The sequence below is a fragment of the Megalops cyprinoides genome, chromosome 11 (assembly GCF_013368585.1).
Source record: "Megalops cyprinoides isolate fMegCyp1 chromosome 11, fMegCyp1.pri, whole genome shotgun sequence".
Classification (NCBI taxonomy): Eukaryota; Metazoa; Chordata; class Actinopteri; order Elopiformes; family Megalopidae; genus Megalops; species Megalops cyprinoides.
Window position 1 is genome coordinate 33,125,166 of NC_050593.1, and position 16,648 is coordinate 33,141,813.

General features: G+C 42.8%; 1 protein-coding gene across 1 annotated transcript in view; it reads left to right on the forward strand.

Moving 5' to 3' along the window:
• The window catches only part of LOC118786162 (sodium-driven chloride bicarbonate exchanger-like), a 45,182-nt gene that overhangs the window by 3,672 nt on the left and 24,862 nt on the right, over positions 1–16,648 (forward strand). The window contains exons 2-4 of the mRNA XM_036541237.1: positions 722–751; positions 13,164–13,245; positions 16,325–16,471. Coding sequence (XP_036397130.1) covers positions 722–751; positions 13,164–13,245; positions 16,325–16,471 — 259 coding nt within the window. The remainder of the gene's footprint in view (positions 1–721; positions 752–13,163; positions 13,246–16,324; positions 16,472–16,648) is intronic.

The window sequence follows — 16,648 nt, forward strand, 5'->3', positions numbered from 1 at the left end:
TCATTTCCTGTCATGAAATATCTTGCACTGCCTGTTCTTCACTTGTAGTTTTTAAAGTCCTTTCCCTCCCAAGCCTTTTTACTGTGCATTTTTGATTGGTAGGAAAATGGCAAGGGAGTAGTCTGTTTTATGCAGATCACGTTCTCTGTGATAAGCTGGCTATTAAATTGATTTTACTTAATGGATGAAAGATATATACTTATATACTGAACAAAGACGGCCAAATTATGTTTTGTTTTGTAAGCATGTGGTTAACATTAAGTTTGGATTGTGATTGCTTTGAACTCCTGGGAAAAAAAACAGATGTGTCATTACTGGATGTAAACTAAAATCAATGCTGCTTGTTGATTTGTGAAACTAGATGGGACAAGAACTTCGTCAATGGCCAAGTTGTATGCAGACATTTATTTTTACAGCTTTTTGGTGGTTTAGCTAACATGCTGTCAGTTTCAGGAAACCTTTGAAATATGTCTTTTGCCCATGCAGTCTGTACAGAGTACCATTGTGTCTTCTCTCAGTATTGTGCCTGTTAACATTCTGATTTCCTGTTCTATTGGTTCTGTACACCTTGTGGTTTTGAATATTGGGTGCTGACTGTAATGAGATTTAGGTGCATATCAGGTGGGGTGTGCTTGTTGTAAGATGCACATGGCTGCTTCAGTGATTCTTCTGGAAACGAGTAGTGATTTGTGTGGGTCTGACACTCTCGTGTATTTTGCAGGTACAGACCCCTGGTGGTGGCAGAAGTGTGGTGAGTTTCAATGCTAAGCCTTTTTTTTTAATGCATGCATGTAACACTGGTATGCGGCATGTAACATGCAACACTATATTGAGATCCCATTAATTCGCCATTAAATAATATACTTATGAAAACATTAAGATTGAGCTTTTTTTAATAAACATTAATGTTATTAACATTGATGAACTTACAGTGCCTGTAAACATTTCTTTGGAGTGCATGTCTTAAAGCACAGTGATCTCCCCATCCAGGTGACTATTAAATCTATAAACTATAAATTCATGGTTAATGAATGAAATCTTCCTGTAAAGTGTTAACAGTAATGTTATTCGTGTGTATGCTGGTTTGTTTGACTTAAGAGGCCCGACCGGACCATAGTCAGATGAGCAGTCTGTGCATAGCCTACTGTGTCATAATGTTTCAGCCTCAGACTGGTGCTTGCCCATGATAGGATGCCAGGGTCTAATTACAACGGCTCCATTTCTGCTTCTTCCTTTTCCTTGCCCAGAGGCATGTGACTGACAGAACAATAACCATTACATTATTGTCATTTAGCAGATGCTCTTACCCAGAGCAACTTAAATAGGTTACAGTTTTTGCGTGTCATCCATTTATACGGCTTGATATTTACTGAGGCAGTTCTCACTGAGCTACCTTGCCCAGGGGTACAGCAACAGTGCCCCTGCAGGGAATTGAACCAGCAACCTTTCCATTACGAGCACCGCTCCTTACCACTATGCTACACGGCCAATTTGTTATAAATGCAGACTGTAGAAGGAAAAACATTAATAGCACGATCCTATGCAGTTGGAGGTGTGTTGACACATGACTTTTGCATGGCAGGCCAGTGTTTACATGCTTCGTTGGTGAATTGATGTTATGTCAAAGCTGACAAGCCCCATGTCCGTATCCCGCAGGCTGTTTAACTCACTGTGGTGAACACAGGGTGACTAAGCGATTATTAAAAACAAAGCTGTGGTAAAATTATTTCTCGGTCAGAAGAAATACTTCTACCTGAAAAAGACATGGATGCATGTTGCATGTTGCTGTAATACTGCTGTGCTATTGCTGTGTTCTGCCATACACATTTGGCGGCTCTTTGGGTTAGTTGGACTTGACCTTGTTGCTAGATGCATCAGTAAACTCATTTATTAAACATTTATTAAAGCAAATGGTTTCGTTTCACATCACCCTTTTAAATTTATTTTATTACAAAGCTTCAGCGAAATACATCCACATGCGCAGGGAAAAGAAAAATGTTCACCGGAAACATTAACAACTGTGATAATTTTTCAGGTCTTTGGATCAAACGGGTCCCTTCCTTCATTGTGTCGTGCAGCGTACAATGACTGAAATGTCGAGGTGGTAGTTGGCAGTTGAGGTGACCTGGCTGTGTCCTGCTGTCCTCAGAACTAGCTGTACCTTGTTACCACGGTCGCACATTGTGTAAAGGCTGCGTTTCTTAGAAACTAGACAGGTTGTGGGGGTGTACTGTTTCCCCGCTGCCGTGCTTCGCGGATGATTCAGCTCCGTCAGAGTTCTGACCAGAGCCCCTGGGCTCCACAGGAACATGCTCCGCTGCTGATAATGACAATAATTTTCCCTTAAAATGACGAGAATGGATTCACAAACATACCCTGTATCCAAGATTGTGCCACTTAATCCTATGGTGTGATGGCCTCCTTCAGTACTGTCTGAAATAACGTTTTAATATTCACCGGCGTCTGCTGTATATGAGGACATGTCTTGATGTTGCTGGTGGAGAATAGGCGTAATTCGATTGGAATGAGAGACGTTTACAAGTGCCACATGACTGCGTGGCAGGTGTGCCGCCTTATGGTTAATGCCATTGAGAATGAGTTATGAGGTTCACCGCCTTCAAGAAAACTTGCCTTGTGATTGTCAGTGACCAGGATTTCGGGCAGGTTAGGCTACCAGCTGGAGTTAGTCCAGACTTGACAGATGGTGAGCGTGCTCTCAGGACAAGGGGTTTCTGGATCTTTCTTAAGTGTCATCGTTGTGGTAATGCATTTCTTATGGTAGGAGCTGAGACTTCAAGCAGTGCATTTCATTACATTCATTTAGCAGATGCTCTTATTCAGAGCGACTTCCAGCACAAACGAACAGAAGCGTATCCATTCAAGGTGAATGAGCAACAGTGTCAGACCAGGCTAACAACACTCCCAGACCAGTGAGTGCAAGCATAGCACTATTCAAGCCCTACCCTAAGTTAACTTGTGCAACCTGACTAGACAAGGGAAACCAAGTCTACTACCATACATCCACGCCAGTGCTGTTGATGGTCCTGCAACGGTCCTGGAGGTATGGCTGTCCATAGTCCTTCTGTATTGCTGAGGCATCTGGGAGGCTAAATATACATCATCTGGAGTGTCCTGGACAAGGGAGCTGCCTTTCCTAACATCAGAATATACTCGTGTCCAGGATGTAATTATGGCTATAGTGCTGGACTCCGTGACAGGGCAGTGGGTTGACCTCCAATTGGCCCTTTGAACAGGGCAGCAGGGAAATCTCAGGCGATGCCCCAGGAGTGGGTGGCTAGTTTTTGTGTGGGGTGTAAATCTATCCTTTCTGTTTCCTAGTTTTCCAGATTGACAATAGCTGAATCATGTGACCTGCGGGTACCCATGGTTGCAAATTAGATCTGGCTCATAGTCCTCTGCAAACTAAATAAATCATAATCCAATTTAAACATATGGTGTAGAAGCTTTGGACTATTTTCTGAAAAGTAGCAGAATAATAATTACAAAACGGAGAAGACAAAGAACCCACACAATAACAATAGGGTTACAGTAATGGAGGCAGACTCAAAAAAAAGAAAAATGGTAATATTTAATAAAAATGTGTTGTGTTGATCGTAATCTTCTCCGTTCATGCTGTGGTAGCTTTCCATGGAGCCAGATTCTTTTATTTTTAATCATGTTCTTGTAATATGATGCTGTATTGTTTCATTGAACTCCTTAAAGAGGAAAAGCAGAACAGACTTATTTTTTTCTTGGTCGTTTCCATACTTATTGCTTTCCCACTGAATGTGTCATTGGACAGCTGTGAATAAAAGGTTATTTTTGTGCTAAACATCCATCATATTCAGTGGTGTACTTTTGTAGCAGACACCCATAAATATATTATCCTTTTGCTGCCAACAATTGAGATTAACTTAACTTCCATGTGCAAAGGCTTGATTCAAACCTAAAACCTTATGGTTACAGGCTGGGCGCCAGGAGAAAATACTGAGGGGTGCAATCACAATCCACAGGGGTGCACAAAAAGTCATAAATACTATGTAGACATTGGGATATGAGGAGACAGCTGGGGGTGCACTGGGGTCCGTCTGGGGGTGCAGTGCACCCCTAAGCATCCCATAGTGCTGGGCCTATATGGTTTTGGCCATTGTTCTCTTTACATTTGTTTTGTTGCTGAGGGGGAGAATTCTGTGAATGCAGCCATGTTGTAATTCAAATGTAGTGCAAACATGTAATTTTGTCCTTATACTATATACTATATTGCAATATATATAAATGTGTCAGAATTTTGGTTGGTAGGATGAAACTGTGTGTCCCTGTCAGTTTCATCTTTAAACATACACTTATCCTACACTTGGGCGGCAGTGTAGCATAGTGGTTAAGGAGCAGGACTCGTAACCGAAAGGTTGCCGGTTCGATCCCCGCTGGTACACTGCTGCTGTACCCTTGGGCAAGGTACTTAACCCGTACTTGTCTCAGTAAATATCCAGCTGTATAAATGGATAACATTGTAAAGAACTGTAACCTATGTAAGTTGCTTTGGATAAAAGCGTCTGCTAAATGAATAAATGTAAATGTGAATGTATCCTTGTAACAACGGGTTCTGTTCCCAACAGGTCATAGGATCAGGGTTTACCATGTACACTAATGTTAAATCTTTTGACTTTCATTCAGTTTTGCTTTCAAGTAGATCTATGAAGAGTAAAATTAAGCATGCATTTTAATCCCATTATTACCTGATAGGTTTATGTTGTGCATTGGCCTGCTGTGTTGAATAAATAGGCCGTCCTGAAGATCTGACATGTCTTTAGAGCCTTAGCGATTTATTGACCATTATTACTGTTCCATAGTTACTCCAGTCAAAGGGAAGTAAAACTATGTAATATGAAGACTTGTCATCTGAAGAATAGCTTCTCTCCGCTCATGCAAACTCTTGCTGAAACTACAAATACCAAACTGCATACAATTATCAACCATACTTACTCTAACGAGAGACAGCAGGGTGGCATAGTGGTAAGGAGCAGGCCTCATAACCAAAAGGTTGCTGCTGTACCCTTGGGCGAGATACTTAACCTAGAATTGACGCAGTAAAATTGTAACCTATGTAAGTCACTCTGAATAACAGCATCTGCTAAATGGCAGTAATGTAATGTAAAATATGCTTATGTGTGAGCATTTACATGTGAGAAGTTGTCTTTCTGAAAGACATGGCCACTCTGTATTTTAAAAGTGTGTCATGTCTTGGCATTTTGCTATACTGACGTTGCAGAGAGATGAAGATGGTAGAAATAGGGGTCTCTGTGATATGCTAATGCTGAGGAAGGGGAGCAAAGCTGTGTTTTTTGCTGCTGGTGGGAAAAAAAAAAAAAACAGCGGAACAATCCCAGCATGCCTCAGGGGAGGCTTGGAGCAGCGCAGCGGTGGTGAGCTGCCTCAGATCTTTACTCTGAAAGCCACGGTAACGGGAGGGAGCTGTGGCTCAGCACAACCCCTGCCTCAGATGAGGGGGCCATGGCAGCAGTGATGTCACAGCTCTAATCTCACCCGGGATTGGCGGATGGATGGCTGCACAGTTGTCAAAAATATTAAGGTTGCGTGGATCAACAGAGCCAGTGTGTGTTTTTTTTTTTTTTTTTTTTTTTTTTTTTGTGCGAGGCTTCTCCCAGGCATGCTGAGCGGTTAGGCTGCCTTGCTTCATTTTCCCCCAGCCTGTGACAAGGCTCAGCTGTGTATGGAGCTGAGTCCCCTCATCTGCTTGCCCACCAGAAGAAGGACCGTTTGGGGGATATAACTCAAGAGAGCAGCCATGCACTTTGGGAACATGGACACATACATTCAGTTTAACTGTGAGGTACGGTTCTGCGTCATGTTCAATAGGGGTGAATACTGTTCTTTATTTAGGATTGAAGGAGGCTGGTTGGAGACATTTACCAGATGGTGAATTCAGTGGTTATTTTAGTAATGCTGCGATATTTCATTTTTATGGTGATTTTTTTTTTTAAATTAGACAAAATTAGAAAAGATACTTATTAGATTTGAAATATTAATGATCTGAGACTGAATTTAGGCACTGTCATTTTTCAATATGTGAGTTAGAGTGCAGTGTTCAACTTGTGTGAAACAGTTCTCAGAAAAGCCTTGAGATATAATACACATATCTTTGTTGTTCACAGATGCAACCATTGATTGAACAGACACTTAATTGTCATATTATTTGACAATTCCTTATAAAATGGAATCACACAGAGAGAACACATAGTGTGCGCATTGATGCCTTTTATCCTTAATTGAAGGTTAGACAGGATGAGATTGTGCGTGTGACTGGTCATAGTGGTGACAGAATGTACTTCATTTAGATTAGCACAGATCCTTTTATTTAGAGCAAATGCATTTTTTTCTAACATTAGTGGTTAGGACGTTGTTGTTCTGTATCATGCCTGTCGCTAATGAGTAGAACCTGGAGTGCTAGCTGACAGATGGGAGGAGAGTATTCCCAAGGCAGACGGAAGCTTGTCCTGTAGTCCTAGGCATGCAATCTCTGTGGCAGGCACGGGAATGTGGTTTAGCATGTTATTCTGTGTGCTTATCTGCGTGTGTGTGTGTGTGTGTGCATGTGTGCGTGTGTGTGTATCTGTGATTGCTGTAAAACCCAGGGATGCTTTCATGATTTCAGCGTCCTTGCTGCCATTGCCGTGGTGACCATGGCCATCTGTTGTTATCAGACCGCTGATGGCCATTCCGTCCAATTACATAACTGAAGCAGCAGCAACAGCAGCAGCAACCATTAATCTGCCCTGTTCTGTGGGTTTTAAAAATAATTTCGCTTTGGAGTTCGCGCAACACAAGGGCGCCTTTGCAGAAAGTGGCGATCAGTAACTCAGTGCTGCTCTCAGCCTGTGGTGGCTGGTGGCGTGTGGCCGCTTAGATGTGTCGGTATTCTCCTGAATGTTTCCGGCAGGTACCGTTTGCTTGCCTGCTTTTCCGTGTCAGTGCTCCCCAGCTGTTCCCAGGACCAGAGAGCCCAGCCTCAGCCCGGCTGGGTGGCAAAACTGGGCCGAAAGCCATTTGTCCTGGAAAGCAGTGTTCTGCCCTACATCTTGTCTGTAGCTGTCAAAGAACACTTACTCCATTTACGTTTCTGAGTATCACCGGAGCGGCATAAACATGATAAAATATGATGTTACAAGGCGGTATCATATAAAGCGTGACTACAAGATGGATGTGTAGTGAAGCCGATCGTAATGACACAATCAAGCCTGATATTAAATATGCTGATCTGAATATCTAAATTCTGTCACTGTCAAGTGTAGTAACCTTCAGATCATCTTGACGCTGATATCCCCAACTCATCACACGTTGAAGCTGTGGGTTCCTGACACTCATAACAGCTTTACTATTAGGTATGCTCAAGGTACTTAATATTTTCTTAGCAGACGCCCCTATCCAGAATGACCTGCATAGCTTCATGTTTTTTTTTTTTTTTTCTTCACCTATTATCCGTTTGTACAGCTGGATATTCACTGAAGCAATTCAGGTTAAGTACCTTCCTCTGAGATACAGCAGCAGGGCCCCACCTGGAAATCAAACCTGAAACCTCTGGATTACAGGCTAAAGTGCTTAACTGCTACGCCACAACGCCATTAACTTTCACTGCATTAATATTGACAAGCTAAATGAGCTACAAGCTCACACAAGCCAGCTTCATATAGGGCTAACATGTAAGGTGATTTAAAAGAGCCCAGTAAAATCTGCAGGTCACCTTGAGCAAGCTGTTTAGAATCTGGCAGTTCTGCCCAGGTGTTTCTCAATGTAATTACCTAACTAGGTGTACTATATACCTACACAACAGTATATAGTACACCAATCTGAGCAAAACATATATTTAAACAAACTGCACAGGTGCAACAAAAGCTCTCTGCTCTCGCTGGCCAAAATTAATGGTAAAAAGCCAGATATTTAAGTCAAAAGAGAATAGCAACCACAAATTCTGCTTTCAGTCCTAGCGAAAGGACTGCAAGCAGAATTCATCCTAACGATATGGCTCATTTTTATTTTACAGTTGACGCATACATATATTTGGTGTCTGTTTTACATTATGAGTTGTAGTGGCTGAGTTAATGCCTGTCTGCCATTCCATCATTTTAAAAAGCAAGGGTTGGAGGATTAACATACATTTTAGGATTAAGATGGATGTTTTGACTTTACACTAAAGTTGAAAAGATATTATTTTAGTCGTCTGGTTGTCTAATCTGTTTGGTCCGGTGTGGGGTGGTGGAACGAGGACAGGGAAAGGTAATCCAGTTTCAGGCAGGGTATCGCAGCAGGGAAATGCCCTCTCTGAACCTCTTCCTATGATACATAGGGAAGCCCATCCCACTGACAGCTAATTCAGCCTCTTTATTTCCTCCGTGGGGATTGGCTGACGAGTTGCCTTCTAGAAATCCGACAGGAAGTAGGTCCTGTCTACTGAGAGATGCTGTGATTAATAATGGCATTTGGTATTGAGAGATGTAAGGATGGAAAACAGAAAGAATGGGGACTCGTGTGTCTCTGTGCAGCTAGCACGTTAGTACAGCACAGGATGATGTGATGCAGTGTTATGATGGAAAGGGGTAGTTTCACAACAGACATTGCATTGCATTTCAGACAGATGCACGGCACAGACATCAGATAAGAGCCTCAACAGCATCACACCACAGACATAGATATTGCAGGTATTTCTGAGGGGAGGCTGAGTTAGTGAAATTTTTATAGCCAGAAAAATGTGGGCTTTAAATTTTAATGTTGCGAGAGTTTGGAAAGGGATTGCCATACATTTGTTGCGTAGTTTCTGGGCACCATTGTTCTAGCTTTATATTTTAAGCACAATGTAGTGAGTCTGGAACTCTAAAGGATAAACAGGTTAATGTGGGGTTTTGAGCTTGGTCAAGTGCAATGAGCCTCGTCTTCTCTGTATTTGGATCTAAAAAAGACAAGTGGAGTAGAGCTTTTAGGTAAATGACATGCAGCAGCAATGACTCACTGGTGAATGGACACACTGCAGTTTGGGCCACCAGATGGCCTATTGCCGTAATCTAGCCTTTTAAAGCATGAGTGTTAACATAAATATTGTGACTTGCACTGTAGATGATTATGTTCCAGGTGAGAGACAGCTGTGTAAAGGTGCCAGAGTCTGTCCCTTTATCTCACAGTCATATACTGTAGAACGAGGGCTATGTGTGTGCTATAGGGCGTCTCTCAATAACAAGCAGACCGGGGTTTGTCCTTTGCAACATTTCCAGGAGTCCTTGGGACTATAGTTGATATACAGTTGACAAACCCCCGTTCAGACCATGAAACAAGGAGACTGAAATGATTTATTATCTTTTTCCTTCAGCCAATTTACATAGGACTGCGGGACAGCAGGCATTATTTTAATCTTTCATGTGGGTGAGATTGAACACCAGCAGCATGTGAAAAGATATTATCAGTGGGTGGCCAAAATGGAGTAAATATCACTCACATTAAGACAAGAAAAATAACCATTCTGGAGAAATTATAGAGCTCATTGAAAGCCATAGACATGCATCCTCTCCTCATTTTTCATACACAGTGCATGTGTATGAATGTTCTGAAAGCCAAGATGAATATTTCTTGTGATACTTTCTTTAATTTGAATCTAACATGAACTGTAGACTACAGCAGCTCTAGAATAAACACAATGCATGATATGTACAGTATATTGTACTATTGTACTTTAATCACAGGCAAATGGAAATCTGTACTAGCGGTGTCTGAAAATAGCAGCGCGCACAAAATTAGTGTAGTGGCTGCTTTGGTGGGTGAACAACGGAACTCTCGGGAAACCTTCCCATAATCCTCTGCAGGTCTGCCGCCACACTGCTGTGCCGCACGGCTCCCTCGTCTAAGGTGTCCTTGAGCTGCACGGTCCTCTGCAGCAGTGATTGATGTCGGCGGTACGCATGCTCCAGCCAGCATCACTGTCCCACTTCCTGCCTCCCCAGAGCCCCCCGGTCATGTGACGCGGGCACTGCCTCCCGTACTCATCAGTATGCGGAATAATGGGAGTGTATTAAAATAGGCTTGGAAACACGGCTCTTTGGCGGGTTTACGGGAGAGAGCTGGGGGAGAGATGTGCTGGTTTAACGTCAGCGCTCAGCCGCCTGGCAGGAAATAAAGCCGCTATTAATAGAGTCACCTGCAATGACTTACAAAAGTAAGGCAGAAATAATAAGGCAAATAAGGCAGAGAGGAATTATTGTAGCTGTGGAGAGGTGTGACGCAGATGAAGAGTGAAATTGTTTGCATTATAAAGGGAGTTATGTTTGCCTTTCCTTCTCATTCATAGGCAGTGCAGGGCTGGTGCATTAAGAAGTGTGGCCGATGATCACATTCAGACAGCTGTCTTTTTGGGCCTGTCTGATTTGCCTGTACTGGAAGAATCATAATTGCAAGAAAATTTTATAATTGCAAGAAATAATTGCACAAAATTTTAGTAACTGATGAAGAATCTGTTTCAGAGAAAGTTTTGAGGCATTGCACAACATGGTTTTGTTTGGGCAGGTGCCATTTGTACATCCTTAGTCTGAGGTCACAGAGTCTGTAGGAGTTTCCCAGAAGGCTCAGTGGTCTGCCAGAGCTTTTCTGATTGCATGGTTACCGATTTCCCCCAGATTTTACTCTTGTCTGCTTACTGAAGTTACCCTTCTAAAACTAGACTAAGGAGGCCTGGAGCTGATTTTAAATCCAGCTATGCCACAAATTCTATATACCAGTAACAACAGAACAGTAAGAATATGAGAGTCTCACACACTAGCTGCAGTGATTTGTATTTCCTTTATTAGTAGGTTTACTAGTTTAGCCCCGTCACTTTACTTCATAAGTGTACCCTCACAGAAGGTTAAGAATTGGCAAAGTAAATTATGAAAATAATGGTCAAACATTACATGCATCTTTTAATACAATACTACACAAACTTTAAACATGGACACAGAGGCTGCTCAGTTCTGACATTTCCCTCAGAGCGCTTAGTCTTGGAGTTTATCTTGGGTGCATAAATCTGTGTATCCTGACATGCTCCAAGCATGGACCCCCCCCCCCCAATCCCCCCCGCCCACAACATCTGCATTCCTCTCTCCCCACATCCTTTTTACTATCTCACAACCTGCTGTGTATCTCCTCCAGGAGTTCTGTTCTCAGCTCATCTATATTACATTGCATTATACATTATACCTCATTTAGCAGACACTCTTATCCAGAACGACTCACATAGGTTACAGCTCTCACATTACCTATTTATACAGCCGGATATTTACGGAGGCACTTCTGGGTTAGCTACCTTGCCCAAGGGTACAGCAGCAATGCCCCAGCACGGAATCGAGCCAGCAACCTTTCAGTTGCGAACCCTGCTCCTTAACCACTATGTTGTACTGTTGTTCCAGATCAGGACAACAGGTCTGCTCCATACTGTAATTATTCACTCAAATTTCCAGTTGCCTTTCTTCTGAGAAAATGGCAACCCTCAGAAATACCATTCCAAAAGTTGAAGTGCATATTAGGCTGATTTGATTTAACTGAAAATATCACCTGGTATTTCAGCTCTCGTTTGGGAGTATTTGTGGATGGTGATGATGGTGGTCAGCCTTCAAAACAAGTCCACACTGGAGGTTTGCCATGGCTGGAGTTATACAGCATTTGGTTGGCCTGTTCTGGGGGATTTGGGAGTCTCACTCTGGTAATTAGATTTGCAGAGATTATTTGAAACAGCTACTGCACATCCTGTAATTTGACACCTCTTGTAAGTGCTGCCATGTGCACCATGGGGATCTGACGAATGGATTAATTTGTTAGCACATTAGCTTCAAATTTGCTATTACACTTTATCAGTTTAACAACTAGTTCGTCTGATGTAGTTTTAACATGTTTTTGCCTGTGCTGTAAAAGCTTTTAACATGCTCTCGATAATCAGCACATTGGAACAGAACTTCATTATTTTTAAGCATGCAACAGTTTGGCAAACTATGTTAATATTTATCTATTTTGATAACCACCTGTTTCCAAGGAGCACTATTTTGGACATACTATAAAAGGCGTGTTGGCTGTGAGATCATTGCCATGATACCACAGTTCACAACATGTTTATTTGACAGTGTAGCTGGGTTCTTTGTCATACAGTTAGGAGGAGCCCCACCCCCTGAGGTGTGAGGAAACACCCCCTGCCCTGACTGCACCCTGGGGAGCGGCAATGTCGTTGTTAAGATAAACACCTCTATCTTTCCAGAACGCAATCACGCAGAGGTGTCATCTCCACCTGCGGTGAGCCATCAGGAACATCATGCTAAAAGTGCAAGATATTATCTGTGAGGGCTCAGGCCAAATTTTCACGTTTTCTCCACACAGTGCAGTTTAATTTAATTCCTTTCTGACAATCGGGAGTCATTATTCCTTGTCTGCATCATCACTGAATATACACAAATATTATTAGACACCTACAAAACTTGGATGCATAAAATATTTGAATTATATGGTTTGAAATGCGGATTATGTTCCATCAAGTGACTTGCATTGTGAAAACTTCCAGAAGAAATATTCAATATCCTACTGAACAAAACAAGAATTTTACACAGTCCGTATGTGTCAGGCATTAATTAGGTCCAGATATGTGCAGAGGAATTTATAGTTGAAACAATGTTTTCTGTGTGCTGGGAATATGTGCAGAGAAATTTATGGTTTAAACAGTGTCATCCGTGTTCAGTTAAGAGGGTCTCAAACTTGCTATCGACCGCTGTAGTTGCCATGGAAACTGTCTTACGAAGTTAGCCTCAGCGAGCGCCATGTGTATTCCCAGATATCCTCTCAGCTTACAGGAAGAATACAAAAGGCCAGAGGGTAGCGACAGAAAGTACTCGGTTATCAAGATTGGCTTCTGCCAGTAATCTTGGCTGTCTGATATATATCGCTTCTCACTGATCAGGAATTCCATCAGGCTCTTACTCAGTCACATCTCAAAAGATTTGGCGAGGCCTGATAGCACAGACAGATCAGAACTGATGCAGTTTGGGGGAAAAAAAAAGCAGCTGTCAAACCGAGCAGCACGAGGTTCAGCGCTTTCACGCAGGCGCGAAAATGAAGTCCTGACAGAGGCCTGCACTTCTGTTTTTCAGAGGAATGACGAGGAGGCCGTGGTGGACAGGGGCGGGACCCGGTCCTTGCTGAAAACCAACATCGAGAAGGAGGAACTGGAAGGTAACCAACCGCGAGCCGTTCGGTTGTGGAGGCCCAGGGGTAAGGCCTTTTGTTGGAAAACCTTGCACAGGGACAAAGGGTAGGGGGCAGAGGCGCGGTCTGTTCAAAAGCAGGCCCCTGCTGACGTCCTCCACAGTCCCTGAAGGACGCGGATAAAGGAAGCCTCCGCACGCGTAGGAGGGAGAGAGGGAGCGAGGAGCGAGAGCGTTCCTCCCGGTCCCACAGCAGTGACGTCAGCAACACACAGGCCTCCGGAAACGTTCTATTTTTGAGTCCAACCTCATGCTCACCCCAAAGAGGGGAGGGTCTCTTAGGAAACGGGGGGGGGGGGGGTTCCATCTGCTGAATTTATTGGTCTGAATTATTCCCTTTGCGTTCATTTCAAAGGAGGCAAGACTGTAGATGTGCAACATGTAAACTGTCTCAATTTTTTTTTAATAGTCCTGTTTACCTATTTTATTCAAGGAAATGTTTAAATGGTTGAGTGTAACAATTGCAGGTCATAGCAGAGAAAACATGATTTACGCATTTACGCAGATATCTGTATCCAAGGTGTTTTACATACCATGCTTTAATTTCATAAGTATTATTCATATATGTAGCTGGGTGTTTATTTTCATATGTGCACACTGTTGCTCTGTGTTTGTTTTTATGCATATCCGTCTGTATGTCGTTATTCACAATGATAAATGTTTGAAACTTGTTCAAACACTCTTCAGTAGCAAGTGCAAACTGCCCGAGAGTCTGTAAAAGATAGATGTTCTTCACTTGACATTTTGTTTGCCTGTAAGCTCAGCAGCCTCAGGAAAATCTTGATAAAAACAAGGGCTTGAGGGTAATTTCCTCAGCTTTTGGAACCAGATATCATGTTTAAATAAAGGACTTTTCAATGGTCTGTGAATCATTGCAATGAATTGAACAGTTGTTCTCTGATGTTTGGGGCTATATGAAAAATGCATTTCTGAACCACTTGTCAGTTTTGCAATATTGCAATTCTGTTTATTCATTGCAGTGTGTCAAGGAGTGCCGATACATTTCATGGTGTTATTTAGCCATTCTGTGTGTGGAAATGGTATCTACCACAGAGTGGTTCCATTTTGGATCAGCGCCGAGACTTTCAGCCTTTCTCTGCAGTTTTCTGGCCCGATGCCCTAATACCCTACTGGATTCCCCCTTCACTTTTAATGTTATCTGTCATTTTATACCTTGATCCCAAGCAGCACCGTTTGGAATACCCCCTCGGGATACAGGCCCATCCATCTGTTGGGAGGTTTCAGTGGTAGCCCCTCTACTTTGTTTTGATGCTGTCACTCTGTGGCATGTCTGTGGGCTGTTTTTGATCCACACTGACGGGTGACTCTCTGACTGGCATGCCGTGACCCAACAGTGGCTCACTCAGGCTCATGTGACGCCTGTGATGCGTGTGATGTCACCCGCGTACCGCAGCAGGGAGCGCTGGTTTGCGTAGCGTTCCCATGAGGCCTTTCCCCTGGTTTCGATGAAACGTGGCAGGGCTGTCATAGCTTCTAAACAAGGCAGTCTGCTTGAATGAGCCCCCAGGGAGGAAAGCTAAAGTTATTATCAGCATAACCTAGAGTTATTATCATCATCAGCAGTTTTTAACAATTCATCTCATTTTTGTGCGTAAATATGCATGTGGCAAGGCCTGAAAGTTGCCGGTGCCTGTGTAGAGGACAGATTGTGACTCCTGTAACAGTTTACACAGAGCTGCTGGCTTGGACTGGTGATTTTGGAGAGCCCCCTGGTTGGCTGGTGTACTTGGAGAGCTCCCTGATTGGTCGGTGGTTTGGAGAGCCTCCTTATTGTCGCCGTGGACCCAGAGGGGCGGCCATATTAGCTTGTTTCTCCCCCAGGCGGGAGACGGCAGAGTCAGCACGGATTAGACTCACTCTGTCACAGCTCGGCGCCAGCCCCATCATTCACCCATGGTGACATCTGTGAGCTTTCCCTCTCATGCAAAGAGTGCCTGTGAGCTCTGTGCCCTCACAGTGCAATAACCCTCTTCTGGGTGCTCAGAGGCCACTGGGGAATCTGTCCGCCTTCCACAGACCAAGTCGTATATCTAGAATACACCTGTACATGCGTTGTGCATACAGTACATAATATACACACATTACTTGAAGTCATGTTGTTTTTGACACTTTATTATATGGCCTTTATTCTCATTTCCGTTACATTACGTGACATAATAATGAAATCATGTACAGCAATCACACTTATTGTTTGGGTATTATTGGGCTTTCAAACTTGTAAATGGTTCAGCTGAGTGAAAAATAGCACCCTTTTAAGCACAGAATTTGGTGTGAGGCCCTTGTTTGTTTTCTGATTTATTTGGCAGTCTGTGCTAACAGTTCTGTTACAGGGTGTGGAAACATTACCAGATAAACAGTCTGGTACTGTTTTTTTTTTTTTTGGTACTTTGAGTAGATTTCCTCGGTTGCAGTTCTCTCATATGGCCAAAGACGTATAAGAGGATAACATCAGGGACCTGGCTTGTGTGTAGCTGCTGTGGTCAATGTTTAAGCTAAACATATTCTTAGAACATTCTGCATGCATTTGGAAACGAAGAAGAATGGAGAGATATCAGCTGAAGCTCTTAAGGCAATTTTAAGGCAGTGTTATTTTAAGAGAGCACATTTGTGTCCATTTTAAATTAAGTATATTTGACATGACTTCATTTGGTGCCTTGAGTGATTTTTCTGAAAAACATAAACACTGTAGATTGGATGGATGCTCCAGCCAGTTAACAAACAACCTCATTAGTTGCCCTCTTGGTGTACCGTCCAACCAGATGCCCTCCCTGGGTTTAATTTTCAAAAGGGTTCACAACATTTACATTTGATAAACATACATTAATATTTTTTCAAATAACAACCATTGGTGAATTTCGGTTCAGATAATTTTTTTGCTATGCCATTTCTGTTAGTTATTCTTTTTTGGATTAAACAATGTAAATAATTTTTAAAGGAAAAGGTTAAGTAATATTATCTGTACCCATTATATGATCGGAATGCTCTACTGACACATTGATCCTGGTAAACCTACCTGTTGCTCACAGGCCACAGGACACTCTACATTGGGGTGCATGTTCCTCTCGGAGGGAGGCGGTCACACAGAAGACACCGTCACCATGGACACAGACACAGGAAGAAGGACAGAGAGCTGGACTCCGGGGTCGACGATGGCCGTGAATCACCCACTTACAGTGAGAATCCGTCCTCTGAGCTCTGTGTTGAATTGCACCACACTGCTGAATATTATTTTGCATCTCTTCAAAAGCCCAGTAGAGCTGTTGAATATTGATGTGGATGTAGCCTGCTTAGAATGCACTGTGATTCATGCTTCCCGTTTCTCCTTGTGATCTGGCCCTCTTGTTCAGATA